Raw genomic sequence first — 16,850 nt, 5'->3', positions numbered from 1 at the left:
ATTTAATTTTAAACAATAATACTGTGCTGACCGCATACCTACAGAGATTATTAATAATATCACGTAGATGTTTGCATTATCTACCGTAAACGAGTGCAGAAAATTGACAGTTGACTCGGCAGTTTATGACCAGTCAATACTCAATAGTAGTATACGATTTTGTAGTTTTGTTACAATTTCCAATTCGTGTACCTGTATTTCAATTTTAAAACATATTCTTGTGAAATTCTAGATTTCCGTATTTTTGTTATTTCAACTCTTCCAAATTTTCTAATGTGAAGTGCCAAAGAGGCCCATAGGCCTTAGGTAGTACCGATGGTTTTTTCTTAGAATTTAAGTAAATATTCGTCCACTTTATCCACTTTTGTTCTTTTTATTTTCTCATCAGTGGCTTATTGATAAAATCGCTGTTTAAATTCACTTTTGCGTGTGACGTGGCGTAGATGTTAACGCACAGTTCGTACGATAATTATGTGAGATGTGAATTTAATATACGTAGTGATGGATGAAAGCAATAACTCTTGTAAGGTAAATCATCTATCTACATTAATTTTGATTATTGAATATGAATTTTTAGGTGACGATTTCTATGGTATTAGCTTAATTCTCATTTTTATACAATGAAATATATCATTCTAGCATGTTAACATAATCCATCAGTAAATTTAAACGATTTATTTAACTTAGATTTGTACTTCTTAGAATTGAACATATACTGCTATCACTTTTATCTTAGTCACAACATTAAAATCTTGACTAATATCATTTGTAACAATGCACAATGCTTTTCTTTTTTATTTTGCAAAACCCATAATAGAAAAATTAATCATTCACCACATCACTTGCTTGTTTGATTTTGTTTTGATATTGCACACAAATTACTAGGATTGCCAAGGTGTTGAGGAGTTGCATAAAGACGTCGAGCATTTGAGGCAACACTTGGCTGAAAAGGATGCACATTTTGTAGCTCTTGAGACTGAGTACTTTAAGTGTAATGCAAGGGCAACTGACCTAGAAGACCAGGTTAATACTTGGAGGGAAAAATATGAGAGGTTTGTCAGTTTTTAAACAAATAAATATCTTTCATGTTGATTTCAGTATGTGCATTATCATATGCCTAACATAAATGTTATCTAGCATAAATACCACGAAAGAATCAAACCAGCTAGCTAATTGTTGCTTTTATTTGATAGCACTGAACTAGGCTTTACAGGGTGCTTAACAGATGTTATATTAATTTATCATTAGGTTTCTTAATTTCAGGATGCAATATACAAGTTATAGCTATATTTCTAATTAATTTAAATATAATGTATAACAAAATATAGAAAAAAAATATTTGAATGTTACAGATTGTATGATTCCCACAAGAGAGTTCAGAAACTAAATCAAGTATTAGAAGACAAATTGCTTCAATTGGTAGATAAGATGAAGAGTGAGAAAAGTCAGTTAACAAAGGACATTGCCACTCTGTCCGTCAGATTGGCAGAATCAAAGCATAATTATAGCATGCTTCAGAAGGAAAATGTATGTTGAGATTTATAGATCAGATTAAAAAAATTTAAGTTTATAGCTACAGAATCCAATTCATTTTAAAAAAAATATGTGCTAATTTGTTGTATATTTTTTCAGGAAAGATACAAAAATGATATGAACTTGGCAATCCAATTGCTTCAGTGCAAGCCAGACAATTTTGTTTCCCAAAAACTAGATAATGTAAGTAAATATATACACTAAATAAATTTATTGCAAACAATTGATATCATAAATTAATTTTCCAGCTTCCTGTAGATACACAAGCTCGAGTTTCTCAATATGTTATGTCTAAAACACCAAAGACTGCCAGTTCTGCGGCCTCAAAGACCGGGAATGAAATTGATACCTTTGATGCTAGTGAATATGAATTCAATATATCAGCTTCACTTATGACTAAAATTCTCGAGGATAGTATTCAAGATACTGTCACAAAACACTGTGACACATGCACTTGCTCAAAGTCGCAGACCAAACCATTTTGCTACAACGAAAGCTTTTATAGTATTTCCACCCAAACCCATCTGAGTGGGGAAATGAAAAATTCTCTTTGCCTCAATTGTAATGCGGAAATAAAATCTCTTCAATCTGGCTTAAGTGTCAGAAGCATTTCTCCGCACAGTGTTAGAGTTATCAATGAAAAACTAAACAATCACAGCCCTCAACCAATGTTTATTGTGCCACAAATTGTAGAACAGAATGAAATTAATGTGCCATCTATTGAAGTTATTAAAACAATTGTTCCTGAAGTAATGGTTGAAGAAAAACCGAAGATAGAAGTTATAAACAGAGAGTGTATTCCTAAAATGGAAGACATGAGAAAAGATACAGTTAATGTTGAACCAACAGTTCATCATAAATTGTGTGATCGCACAAAGACCTCTATTTCAAGCAACAAGGACAGTATTCAAAGTGCTACAGAGGATCTATTACTCAAAGACATTCCAAACTCTAAAGAAATTAAAACAAAACATTCCAGTCCATTCATAGAAACCGGAAATTTCAGGAAGAACTCTCAAAGTTCAATGGGTAATGGAAGTCGAACATCTTCGATAGCCAAATCAACAGTCAGCACTCATAAATCCGCTAACCAAGTTGGGCCAGGGCCCAGATTTTGCCACTTAAGGATGCAAGCCGGATCAAAAAATATTTTATTAGACAATGCCGAGCCAGACGTTCCCCCTGTCTTATATAGGAGGCAGAGCAAAAATGAAAATTCAATATTCAAGGATCTTCATGATGGGATGGATAATTTTATAGACCTAGATAGAACCGATGATGACGTAAAAATAAATAAAAATGACAGTGTGGTAATTGAGACAACACTTATAGACGTTCATGTCGATAATAATATGAAAGACTCCAATTCTAGCAACAAGAGTAATTCAATCAATCCGATCTTATTAAATGTCGTATCCTCATCGCCACTGCAGCCGTTGAAAACACATAACTTTACTCCAAATATTGAACATGTCAACAATGAACAAAGTATTGCCAGCCAACAAAATTCCTGTGAAGTTGATAACCTGTTGAGTGATTTCAGCGTTGAAAACGCCAATTGCCAAAAAGAAGTGATAAACGAAGTTGAAGACAGTAATAAGAAAGATGTAACACCAACTGATAATCACGACGTGAAAATATTCAACTTTGACCGCTACGAACAAAACAAAGTGACCACTCAATACACTAAGCCAATGAAGAAAATCGATATGTCGCAACTTCATTCTCTTGAAAACACCAAGATCTCAAAGGACCTGCCGCCTCAAGGGCCGCCACCCAACGTAGAGAAAAACGCCGAAGCCGTAAAAGTGGCGCCGAACATCGTCAATGTATATCCAAATTTGACCCAAACCCATCTCAAAGTTAACGAAACTACGAAAGTTTGTAAGAAAGAACAGAGCACCAGTTCAATGTCTAGCGACGATAGCGCTGCGATATTGCAAAAACAACAGTTGTTGCGCGTCGCCGAATGGGTCGAGAAGAACTTGGAACAACAGAACCTGAACGATCCGTTGGAAGACGAGTGCTTCGCGAGCCGGGCGTTGAGGAGTAACAGCAAAATCCACAGACTAACCGAAACCTTGAACGAGCTGGCTCTCAACATGCCACACCCGGTCAGCAAATACTCCAAGTCGTACAGAGACGCTCGCAACAGCTGGATTCACAGCATAGCGACGCACGCCAGCCAAGACAAGGCGGCGAAGCATACGGCAAACGCGAAGCTGGTGAACAACATCAGCAAGGAGACATTATTCCCTGTGGAGAGCGGAGAAGCGACGGTCACCGAGGTCAATAACGCTAAAAGTCCTTCGAGCAGCGAATTTGATGCGAACAAAGAGTTGCGGGAGGCCCTCAAAGGGGCCGACAAGGATATATCGCCGGAGGATTTGGCGCGTATGGAGTACAACGTGAAGAAATTCCTGCTGAGCGGACCCTATTGGAACCCGAACGAACCCGGCAGAAGCCGACGCACAAGTAGCAAGACTGAGACTGATGTATAAATCCATAGATAACATTCCACTGCGCGGAATCGTGTTCATTTACGCACGCTTTTTGCCGCTTTTATAGTTGTGTGTTGTGTGAGACTTGTTCGCTGTGCCCCTAGAATAAACTTCAGAAATGGTTTTGATTAATTTAAAACATTCCAATTTAATATGAATAAAATATGGGTGCAAAAGTCCGGTTTAGGTATTAGGTACTTTGTGTGCTTAGTTAAATTATAATGCTATATACAGACGGACGATTTAATTACAAATATTTTTTTTTAAAGACTACCCGTCTTGCTCATAGTTTATTTAGATTTTTTATTGACGCTTGTGCTAGTCTGTTACTGATAAGTAATTAATAGCTTTGTGATTATTGCTTCATCTGTGGTATTGATGTCTTTAATTAGATAAAATGAATTCATATAAATCGATGTTTACCGACTTAATTATATTAAACGGGATTTTAATTGACCGTTTAAGTCGCACATTAGTGTCGGTTTTGTTTTACGATATTTTATTTATTGAGCGCGCGTTTTGTAGATTTGTTAATCTATCAAAATGTATATAGCAGGATGCCACGGGCTTACTAAGTGTATTGTACGCTTAAAAAGGACTCGATTGTAATAATTTTTTATATTAGGACAAATATAAACCGCTTCTGAAATTATCAAGATATCAAAATCTCCTTATAAAAGTATCTATACTTGTGATAATGCTAGTTACACTATGTACAAAGTTAGAGCACACCAAATGTTGTCTTCAAAAATATTGATTGCATAAAATTTATGACAAGTTATAATAAATGTTTATTTTCTTTGTAAAGCGCCATCTATGATAGAGAGAGATAACTAAAATGTTTTACTCGAGCATTTCACTTAAATAAATTCATTAGCGGAAATAAAGACGAATTTATAAAAATATTTACGCAACTCGGCGTTTTAACTGTTTCACAGCAATCGCGGTTAATGAGACTCGCGCAGCAATGTCATTAAAATAAAAAACAAGGTTATTTTTTTTTATTTCTCTATGATTTGTTTATGGTCAAAGTTATAGCTAAAATCGGCGGTTTGCGCTTTTAAATATGTATTTAAATATCATATTCTTTTTTAATTTTAATCTCAAGTCGTACTGTAAGAAGTTTTTACTAGTTTCTACTAGTTTTGTGCAGATAAACCAAAATTAATATTTTTGAAGATGAATAGCGGCTTAATTTATTCACTCAATAACTATTTTCATATTCTAAGTCCACGTCGATTCCGTCGAACCTATTGGTATATTGCTTCTGCTTTCTTATCAGACAGCTAAACATATATTTTATTATATGCAGTGTGTGTTTCTAATATGTGTATGAAATTATATTTTTTAGTTAGCGTAGTTAGATTAATAGGGGAGTATCGTTTCCATTTTTTTATTTGCTCAAAAAAGTCGAAATGAAATATCTATGGTTCTCTAAAAATTTAGGAAATGATTCAGTAACTAACCCATTATGTTCGGGATATTCGCGTCACGAAGCTCCTTAGGTATATTATATTTTGTTTTTATATATTTTTTCGAATTAGACACTGAATATTTAAGAACACATACAAATATAGATAATAATAATGGATTAGTAACTTAACTAACACATTATTTAAAGGAATACAACAGGTTTTTAAAATGTATCAAATTAAGTTTAAAATCGAGGTTCAATAAATAGTAATTAGATTTGAGGAATCAAGTGATCATAGTACATCATATATGATAAGCAGTTTGTCTATGGAACATGAGTGTGGTGGTCATAGTATGTTTCGTAAGTATATAAATAAGAGGCTATGGTGGTATATAATAATCGCCTATAAGAAATAGTTTAAACATTTAAAATTGGAATTATTCGACTTGTAATGCCTTACCTAAATTAGAGCTTTTTCTGTATTGATTTTTTTTTTATTTCATCTAATCGAGCAAGTAAAGGAATGGAAATTGGATTGCCACTGCGTGTGTACAGCACAATTAAGCCCCGATTATGTGTTTTGTGAACGAATTTGTTTAGGGGCTGAATTTATTTTGTTTTTTTTAATAAATGTATTTTTTATAGAGTCGTTTTTGACTTATTGGTGTAAAGCACAAAAGTTTGATATGAAATTTGAATTATTTTTACATTGTTTCTACGGTTAATTATATTTTTGGTAATGAAAATTGTTAGATTGTGAAGAGCGCTATATTTTTAAATTGTAAAATGTAATAATTAGTTTTTTATGTAAATAGATAATTGATTTTTAATACAATGTGTATTTTCTAGATTCGTTTGAGATCCATCTATATAACTTTGTTTCTATATAGCGATGTTTGGAACAATAACCAAATTAAAGACAACCAGAAGTCACCTCGCGTTCGCGTATTTCCACAATTCAATGAATTCTATACTTCTCAAAAATATTTGTTCCTAAAAAAGACTAATAAAATTATTCTTTCGTTTGAAGAAAAGTTATGATCAATAAAGCGCTCTTCAATTATATTGTTTTTAATTTTATTGTGAAATTAGGTCTGCTTGCTGACACAATGGCTAAGGCTGGTCCCTAAAATAGCTTCAGCGGCGTAAATTGTAAACTTATTTATTAAATACCTTAATGGTGATATGCGTTTTTTTCTTTCCCAATTGCTGTGTCTGATAACCGATTTGAAACTAGACTAAATCTGACCAAAGGCTTTGAAATATCCTTTGATTTTGTTGGTTTGTGTGCCAAGTGTGGAACAGTCAGTCAGACTGACGTCAGCTTCGAAGGAGCAACCTAATTGTTTTGGGTTTATCGTTCTACAACTGAGCATCTTGGGCAGTTTTTGCCGCGCACAACTATGTGGAACCAGCTGCCAACTGTAATTCCGAAGAAAAGAAAAAATGAGCGTGCCGATTCTTAAAAGGCCGGCAACGTAAGTGTCCATGGTGTACCAAGTGTACCACTTAACATCAGATCCTCCTGCCCGTTTACCCTATTAAAAAACAGAATTTACTTTGGAAGGATTTTAAGTTATTCTATTCTATATTAGTTAAATGATGTTTATTGTTCTATGTTTAAAAACTTATTAATTATTTTTAGAAATATAATTTTACATATTACAAAGATATTTTCAGCCTTGGAGAGTAGTAAGTACAAATAATTTAAATGTATTAATTTGTATTTGAGAACTGCATTAAAATATATTTAAAAGAAACAGTTATGGTGAATCATGAATACGTCGGATACATAAAATCACATACCGGAGTTATCTTGAATCAAAATTACGACCATTGCTTTTCCAAAATATCTACTATTGTATCCATTGTGCTGTGGCCTTTAGCGTAGCATTGTCTATTTCAGCCTTGAATACTTTAACTAACAAAACAGTTGTCTAATGAAATAAAAACAATATTAAAATTATACTCGTATTCCTTGTAAAGCACAAATTAGCTTCCCTTATATATCGGGATGGTTGGTAATTACCGTGTAAGAGATCGATCGAAATTGTGTGTTTATTTATTTTAAGTTAATTTCTGAAGCGTTATACGAGTTGTTTGTTTCACCTCTATTTAATTTAAGAAAATTATCAATAAAATAGTTTGGTAGGATGATTGTCAACTCCTGCGCCTATCGCCAAATTAACGCTAAGTTTTAGAATTTTATTGCAAAACTTATTATCGTAGGTAGGTTCATTTATTCTTAAATCTTTTATACATATCCATAAATCTCAGATTCAAATTTTTACAATATTAGATCGCAACATTATCCCCAAGTGACGGCCATTCTTATTTGCAAAATATAACTGTCAATGTCAAAACATATCCTATAGTGACCGACAAACAAGTTCACAAGACTCATTAGATGCGCAGAAATAGGTTTTACTTAAAAGAATCGTGAGTTGAGTTTGGTGGCGATTGTTGTAGGGATGTTTATGTATTGAAACACTTTTTTTTAAATCTCGGTGTCAATTGATTGGAATCGTTTAAAACAAGGGCTTATAATCAAAAATAGCGGTAGTGGGGTTGCGACGCTGGACTATCAAATTACCAGTATGATTTATGATTACTTACTACATGTATTTGTATACATCTATATTCACACTGTTTACACACTAAACTGCATTTCCTGCACAAGACGTTATGCGACAGAATTGCCATCTAAAGTTCTAATATGTAACTTCTAAACGAATACATCAACCAACACCGTCTATTTTTCTCACTCTCTCTGAATCGGTCTAATCGCTTAATTACTCTCTATTGTTCCATGTCAATTTCTACAAAGCGATGTCGTATATTGTTTCTTATCTAAAACGAAATTGTTTTTTTTACAATTTATATGTGTATGAAAAAATAAAGGGCACATTTATTACTCCATAAATATTTGGGAATTGCTACTGTCGCGAATGAAATTAAAAGATCTACCGTGCGATACAAAATGAGACTTCAGCAACACGTCACCTAGCTTCGGGCCTCTTGGAAACGGCGGACAGTGTGTATCGGCTAAAAAGGGCGAAACTTGAAGCAGCATAAAAAAATATTGGATTTGCGTTCCCTAATCGACATCATTTCTCATAAAATCTGATAAAAGCCTGATTGCAGATGTATTAAAAGAAAACAAACATTTATTACTAAACTGAGGTATTACAATTTTTGGCTAAAAGTGAAAGATTAACATTTGCTAAACTAAAATAAATATAATACTCGCGATACGTATCAAAATCAGCTCAAATCCCACAACACACTTAAATCCCAACGTCTTGTATAATATTTTCCCATTTCCAATCTTTGCAAATGTTTTGTCCAACGATTCGCACGATTAAGGCAGCATAACAAATTCTAACACATTTTCTACACACGTCCTGCAAATTCCAGGAAGCTAGAGAAAGTCAATCGAATGTTTTGCCTGGAATACTTTCAATTCCTCGCAAATATTGCACGGTTGTTGCATTCCCTTCTCGGTAATGGCTTCGTAATAGCACTTCAGTTGTTTTCTTCGAGTGAACGAACCCGCGATTCGTGACAGGTGGCCCAGTGAGGTTACCATGAGCTTTAAAGCATGACTGATACAATTATTTTACAAAGGAAGGGGTCGTTTAAATTGTTTCTCCTTTCCAAAGAACGCGTTTTGGTCAAATCTCACCGATATTCAGATTAAACATTCTGTTAAACCATCTAGGTCTGGATATCCATAGTTGCTCCCCTCATACTTTAGAATCGATTGTCGTTTAGTTTTTGTGATTTTAATTGTTTTGTTTTAATTTGTGTATGTCATGTTTGCTATAAGCGCTTGTCACTTTTGAAAATTGTATAATATTGAGGTTCTTTTAGCGATGTATCAATTTGCCGAGCGTCGGCAATGAAAGAATATAAATGGACAGAAACGTCCTTTATGTTTGTCTTTATCGATTGAACGATTTAAAAGGTATTTAGGCATAATATAATGTTATCATAAGCTTTAGATCGTGGCTAGTACAGTGACTTTATTTATAACACGTGCAAACATAGGGGTATCGATAAAGAAATTAAACGCCATTGGATGTTAATGCATATTACAAAATAATATAAGCCTTTATATAATAAAAGCCTTTAATTACAGATACTTTACATTTAAATACATTCGTATTTCAATCAACTCATTATTTCGAGATCTATGCGGCTTTTATTGCCAAAGGCCTCTTCCAAATCCCTGTATCATTTTAAAAAAAGAATACACTTTAATACATACACGCTTTATCAAACCGCGAAAATCCGTCTGACACATACCCATGTTCTTAATATCTAAAAGTTTTTTTCATTTACTAATTCCTTTAATGGCATATTTTCGTCAGCTCATTGAGAGCAATGGAAACGTAAAAGCTCACAAACCTAATTGAATGGATCCCATCAACCTAATTGCTCACAAAGTTAAGACGCACCGCTTTGAATAGCTGAATACTTACCGCAACAGTGTCGCTAATTTGTTGGTGATTAAATACTGCGTGCGTCCTTATCTTAGATAGCAGCCGCACTGAGATTTTTACCCGCCACAGATTTTACTAAGAACTAAATAAATTGTTAAATATTCACTATCCTTTGGAACTACACATATATTACACACACAGATAGAACATACAATTAATATTAATGTAAAAACACAATACTTGAAACTTTTACACTGATTACGCCAGTATATTTTCCTTCATTTACATGAAATATTTAATGTTTCCTGTGCTGAGAATTTAACTTTACTGAACATAATGAAATTACATATGACTCCTGTATGAGCCAGAGGAGGTTAAATGCGCTAAAACAGATTCCACTAATTAAGGAGGTAAGCGCATAAAACCGATTTCGTATGTCCGGGAGCTGTAAAGCCCTACTACCGGACTAGGATAGTAAGGTTTATTTTCTATCTGAAAATCAAATGGTTTAAGAAACCGAAGCAGAGAATTCATCTTACAACTTCTTAAAGACTATTTGCCTAAAGATCGCGTGTTTTCTCCACAGTGCGGCCTCAGAGTTATTCATACGGTAACATAGCGGTACCAAATTTCTTTTATGTTAAGGTTTCGTTCTTTGACCGTGAGATAGTGCAGTGCAAAACTCACATAATATCGTTGTATAATGTGTTGTGTGTGGTCCAGATTTTTTATTATACGTAACGTAGACTATAATGTTCGGGGAAATATGACTACTATGAGAAACAATTACCTACTGTAAAACCACGTTAGCTCCGAAAATATAATCAAAGTTTTGTTACGTTAAACCGAACACTTAAATATATTATTTATTCAATTAGAATTTGACATACAGCTTCAAAATTTTCATTTGGCTATTTCATTATTATAAACTGTTTGTATCAAACAGTCAAAGATTAAAAAATATTTACGAAAACAACGTACAAAGCAAGAATAATATGCCGGGTCGAACGTACTGATTAGGTACTAAAATACTTATCATTATTATATATATTATACCTGGACGTATAGAAGCTAATTTTACAGGTTTATTTGTAACCTGTTAAAATGCATGGAAAATAATAAATTTTGTCTCTTGCAAGCGTTTTGTCTTCATTTGCGATGTGCAAAAAGGCATACCACTATAATTGGGTTAAAACAATTCTTTATAAGTTTTATGGCGGCAAAAGAAAATTTTGTCTATGCGACTAGTTTATCATGATCAAGAAGAACTTCAAGAAGGTTGAACTAAAGATATGTTGGTGAAAAAAAAAATTATACACTTTGAATTATATAAAACCTTCTTTAGTTTTATGTAGTCGTTCAAAAGGAATTATAATTTTGACAGTTAGCTGCAAATTAGCAATTTTGAAACCTTCTAAGTGTTTCATGTCTTTATTTTTACTGAATTAAATAATGTCATAATAAAAATCAATGTTCATAATAATAAATATTTATAGTTAAATTTCTGTAGTTTGAGACAAGGTTCAAGTAAGTACTTATATATATAAAAGTTTTTGTATTATTCTTAATTAAATAGATAGCTAATAAAGTAGGCTTTATAAATGAAAATAATACTCCCGTAGTTATATTTCTGGGTAAACAATTGTTTCGTTATTATGCGCGCGTATTGTTAGGCCTACATTTTCCAAAATCTGTAAATTTCTAAGTTGTTTGGAATTAATTTATAAAATTACAATAGGTTTTGTATGTACAACTTATGATATGTGGTTCAGCGGTTTCTAGTGTACGATCCGAGATGGAAAGTGAAAAATACACTGCCGAAGTCGCTGGTAGCAGCCGCGATGATAACTGGCGTCGGAGATGCGGCTGTCTCAAAACCAGTGAAAAGTTAAAAAAGATCCTGGAGACTTTCCCATCGGCACCTCCGCCCACACCAGTGGAAGATGTGTCGCTTATTCCAGTAATTTATTCGTTATTATAATAAAGATAATTCTTAAGATTTAATTGGAGCAACTGTCCGGATAAAAAAAAGATCTCTCATGTTTAAGATATTTTTAATATAACACGGGAAGGAGACTCATCTGATGTTAAGTGATACCGCCGGCCATGGACACATTGCCAGAGGGCTAGTGCGTTGCCGGCCTTTATTGGCTTTCTAAGCTTAAAAGCGTGTTTCGTCCCTGAAATTGAGGGTTTTGAACCCTGCTATCCAGTTATGGACTTTCTATTATTATTATTATTCGTTCGTGAAACACCGTGAAATCACATTACTAAATGGTTTTTCTGTCATAAGCTATCACAAAAATCATGTTGTTATATTTTTTTTTAATGAAAATTTCGAATCATGTTAACATCTTTTCTGTTGAAGTTCACAAGTGTACTTGGTTATCTATATGAATAAAGTTATTTTGAGTTTGAAGAGTGAACTTAAAAACTTACTTTTTTAGCTAAAACACACGTGCATATCGGCGTACTGTAGCCAAGTTCACCATCCGCCGTTTAGCCAAATTGACGAATCACCTCGACCGAGATTGAAATCTTTGGATAGCGATACAAAATTAAGAAAGGTAACAATAGAATTTTACTTAAAACCTATTTACACATATTTTACATAGAGCCTGGATATAATATGTTTTTCAAGTTTCATTTTGTATTATTTTAGATTAGATTAAGGTTTTTTTTTATAAGATTTGAACCGCACTTGCAATTTACCAATAATTATTTTTCCTCACTAGGGTTTAAGATATCGCTTGTTAGCGTTAAGGCCGTCTTTGCATGCCTTATACTTTTTTATTAGGTTTTATTTGTTTTTTTATATATATTATATTTATAGTATTGTGTATAAATAAATAAATAAACAATTTCTCTACTCCAGTGAACAGTATTTCAGTAGAGATTTAGCTTAATCTTCTGTAAAATGGTCATAGGAAATTTTGCAAGACATTCGTAGTTCTTCCTTATACCTCTTAACTAACGTAACTAATATATTTATTTATTTAATATTTATTAATGGATACAGATTATTGGTTTACATTTCTTAATTAAATAATTAAATAAAAATTTAAGTTTTTTTTAGTGGTTTAGGTCTATGGCCCATTTTAGGCAAAAGCCTTATCCATATTTTTCTATTTCTCATCTTTTTATCTGATTTTTCCCAAAACATTGTTCACTTTTGTCTTGTTTTGGTAGTTTTAGGTTAAAAATGCATAATTTTAATTATTGTTACGCGGAGTGCCTGTTTATTACTTATTATTATTCTGTTTTTCGTTTTTCATATGTAATGGAGGTTTTTCTAAATACATATATAAGTATTAAATAGCTAGTATAATTTTTTTTAATTTCTTGTTTATGTCGAATAATAGGTCATAATGTTTTATACCCCAATGTGTTAAGAATGGCCCACCGCCAATTCTTTTGGACGGTATTGAAGTTGTCTATAATTGGCATTTAAGAATACATATAATCTTTATTTTTCACCTTCCGTCCCGTGTTATTATAATAATGATCTGTATTACATATTTAATTAGTATTTAATTTCGGGATTTCTTGATACGTACAGGAATTTATGGACGTTCAAATCGTTATTATAGAAAAACAATGATAGACAATCCTTTTCCAATGTCCTGAGAATTTGACGCCAAAGACAGAAGTATACGCAGAAGACTTATCTTTAGCATCAAAGCTACGATCCTCGAAACGTGAACTTCAACATATGTTAAAAGATTTATCTTAATATCGTGAATAACGATAGGATCGGAATTTGAACATAAAATTTTACAACTAAAGCTTACATAACGTGAGTTCTAAAAGGATAACTGAGATGTAAAAAGTAAAATAAGAGATCATTTATTTATTTCGTACTCCTACGGCTAACATATATAACATTTAATACAAGACAATTATAGTAAAGGTATAACCAAAAATGTAATACATTATGTAGAGAAAAGGCTCAAAATCATTCAATACAATTAAATTAATTGTGTTGTGTAATAGTGAAAAGTTAGGGGAACTTATGTACATAGTAAGTGCAGGTGATTTTGCACTGTAGATATTCTTAATAATCCTTTTAGGTATTATTATTATTTTTCTTTCTCCTGTATCATTCATATCTCTTCCACCTTGAGGTCATGAGTTTGAATCCCAGTTTTTACTCGATGATAGGCATCACAACCGACCTTAATAAAATCTTATACAGAAGGCAAATATTATACGTTATATAGTCCTATCGGGAACTGGATAATTCTTAATTGTATGTATTTCATTACAAATAAGTACATTAATTTTATGTATACTGTAATTGCTTTTTCTGTATAATAATGTAACATTGACAAGGCTATTAGAGCGCAATATTTGTTTATTGCTAATTATAATGTTCTCGAGATTGTTATCTCTACGTTTCCAAGAACAAGTTAATTTTAATTGAGAAAGGTTTTAACCAAATTTTATTTAAAATTATAGCATTACAGTGATAATTATGGGTAAAAGGTGTATGCAAGAATTTGTCGATTGGATTCAGTTTCTACGATTAGTGAGTTCAACCAAGTAAACTTGATTTTATATGATATATGTGTCGCAGCCAACTAGCTTAATTAGCCGTTAAATTCACAGCCTAGCCTTTTAACTAAACGACGCCGTTTAACTAGCGGCCTGTTAATTGAATGGCTAAAAAAGCTAGTTGGCTGCGACATATAGTAGATATCATTGTTAAAGATGTCAAAGGCTTCTGTAGCATCTTACATTACATTTTATATATAAAATTCTTAGACTTTTCAAAATATTTTAATTACGTACGTACCATCAACTATTTCATGAGTTACGATTTACAAAATAAGTATGTATTAATATGCTACCATTATTAATATTAAAAATTATTATAGGTACATCTCCGCGTGACTTCCAAGTATTAAATATTCACAATATATTTGTAAAATCCTAACTAATATCCCGAATCGTAAATAAACTTTTGTTGTTTAACTAATGTTTTTTGACTACGCTAAGTACAAACTAGTTCGTTATGGTCATCGGTCTTTTAAAACGTGGATTAAAGTTCCGTGTTTGTTTCCATGGTAACGATTTTCCCATATACATATGTATAATACCATACCGCCTTATTTACATTATATATTCTTCAGGATACGTGCAAAGCTGTGCGAGTGCTAAGGGAATTGGTACAACTATTGCAGTTCTCTGTGACGACTACGGCGGTGGCTATATACTACCTCATATATTGTTATATGCAACTTATATACTATACACTGTGGAGTGCTATTTACTTCCACAATGCGGACGGGTTGGTTGTTTTTTTTAAATAGTAAATAACGCACTATCAAAGACTGCAGAGCAGTATTTTAGCTTCAGCGTGCGACTCTCATACCTGAGGTCATAGGCTGTGCACCAATGGACTCTGTCTGCCTTGAACGGTAAAGAAAAGACACTGTGAGGAAACCGGCTTGCCTTAGATCAACTCGACATCGTGTGTCAGGCACAGGAGGCTGATCACCTACAAATAAGAAGTACCGAGAGTTTTTTACGCCGGTTTTTTATCTCGGCCTACACCCTCTGTCTTCTTTGCTGATGATGGGTAGGGATGCCTACAGATTCAAATTTAATGACGTGGAATAAGTGATATCTGTATCTTTTGTTCCAGAATAAACTTTTTTTTGCCTATTACATAAACGATTATGATACATGATACAGAAATCTAAGGTCCAAAGCCAGAAAGGTTGTAGTGCTTTGGATTTATAGATATATTATGTTGGTTTTCAAACCTTGCCTGGATATTACTTTCTAATAATTTCATATTTTTTAGGCCTATGAAAATAACGATTTCCCTAATAGCCATCACATCAATTGTGATATTTATTAATTTAATATACAAGTTGGAGAAATTTATCGGCATTGGAATGATGGACTGACTAAAATTCTGGAGTATTATTGCAGAAGACCTGATAACGCAATTGGATTTTGATAATAAATATAGATCAAAGTTTACAGAGTTTTATTTTCTATGAAGCCTTAGACTACATAATATAAAAAGCATACCATACCATTGCGAACCTTTGCGAGGCTGGCAATGTGAGTGTCCATAGTCGGCTGTATCACTTAACATGGGGCGAGCCTAAAACATTCAAAGTTAGAAAGTGAAAAACGATTTTATTAACCATCGGTTCTTAAAATAAATATTATTATACATCGAAACAAGTTTATTTTGTTTTGAATGAATTTAAATATTGCTTAAAATCTATCTGTTTTGACTTGATCTAGTAAATTTCTAAATAAATCATCAATTTTTCAATTAAAAAAGTCTCTGGATGTTTCTATAATTACGGTGTGAACATTCCGAATTCACACTCCATAGAATTAATACCTTAAAAAATTAATTACAAACTCCCAAATTCAATTCGAAATCACCTAGATTCCTTTTAACATATTAGACAACTTATCCACATAAAGCTAAAATATTAGACAGTAATCCTAATCGAAAACACAAAGTTTTATTGTACTTTTGAGATATTAATTTGCATAATTTTGCAAACAAAATTATTATGAAATATTAATTTAAATAAGAGAGTGATCTACAAGCAACAGCCAGAGAAGAAAAAGAATAAAAATGTATTTTATCATTACCTCGATAGTTAAAATATAAATATACTTAGTTATACATACTATAAAACAAAGAAAATTCACGTGTTTAGATCTTTGATTGCGAAACTGATTGTAATTTTTATGTCACAATCAGCCATTCAGCTGAAATAAATAAATAGAAATAACGTCTTCTAAACCATTTTCGAATCTACTTGAACACATACAATATCGAATCCAGCTATAGGATATTAATGTATATTATATGTATAAGTCGATAGATCCTGCCTAAAATTATTCGAAGAAAAGAGTCATCTCACATCCGAAGCCTCTGCCAATGTGTCTATCTTTTAATCAGAATTTCCTGTTCATTTA

General features: G+C 32.6%; 2 protein-coding genes across 4 annotated transcripts; both read left to right on the top strand.

Moving 5' to 3' along the window:
- Nucleotides 1–137: 137 nt before the first annotated feature.
- On the top strand, nt 138–6,632 carry LOC110995891. Of its 2 annotated transcripts, XM_022263287.2 has the most exons (6): nt 138–306; nt 389–528; nt 886–1,052; nt 1,353–1,527; nt 1,633–1,716; nt 1,782–6,632. In XM_022263287.2, exons 2-6 carry the CDS (start codon nt 502–504, stop codon nt 4,032–4,034), a joined length of 2,706 nt encoding a protein of 901 aa, XP_022118979.2. In that variant the 5' UTR covers nt 138–306; nt 389–501; the 3' UTR covers nt 4,035–6,632. The 2 variants fall into 2 exon arrangements, with proteins under 2 accessions (XP_022118979.2, XP_045486694.1); XM_045630738.1 differs by having other exon boundaries at nt 138–528.
- Nucleotides 6,633–11,305: 4,673 nt separating this feature from the next.
- On the top strand, nt 11,306–15,837 carry LOC110995905. 2 transcript variants are annotated; one of them, XM_022263307.2, is made up of 5 exons: nt 11,306–11,420; nt 11,666–11,853; nt 12,341–12,460; nt 15,026–15,183; nt 15,703–15,837. In XM_022263307.2, the coding sequence occupies exons 2-5, from the start codon at nt 11,689–11,691 to the stop codon at nt 15,806–15,808; spliced, it is 549 nt and encodes a 182-aa protein (XP_022118999.2). In that variant the 5' UTR covers nt 11,306–11,420; nt 11,666–11,688; the 3' UTR covers nt 15,809–15,837. The 2 variants fall into 2 exon arrangements, with proteins under 2 accessions (XP_022118999.2, XP_022119000.2); XM_022263308.2 differs by having other exon boundaries at nt 11,314–11,420; nt 11,676–11,853.
- The last annotated feature ends 1,013 nt before the right edge of the window (nt 15,838–16,850 follow it).

This window comes from Pieris rapae, chromosome 13 (genome assembly GCF_905147795.1).
Source record: "Pieris rapae chromosome 13, ilPieRapa1.1, whole genome shotgun sequence".
Lineage (NCBI taxonomy): Eukaryota > Metazoa > Arthropoda > Insecta > Lepidoptera > Pieridae > Pieris > Pieris rapae.
This window is presented reverse-complemented; position numbering and strand designations above follow the sequence as displayed.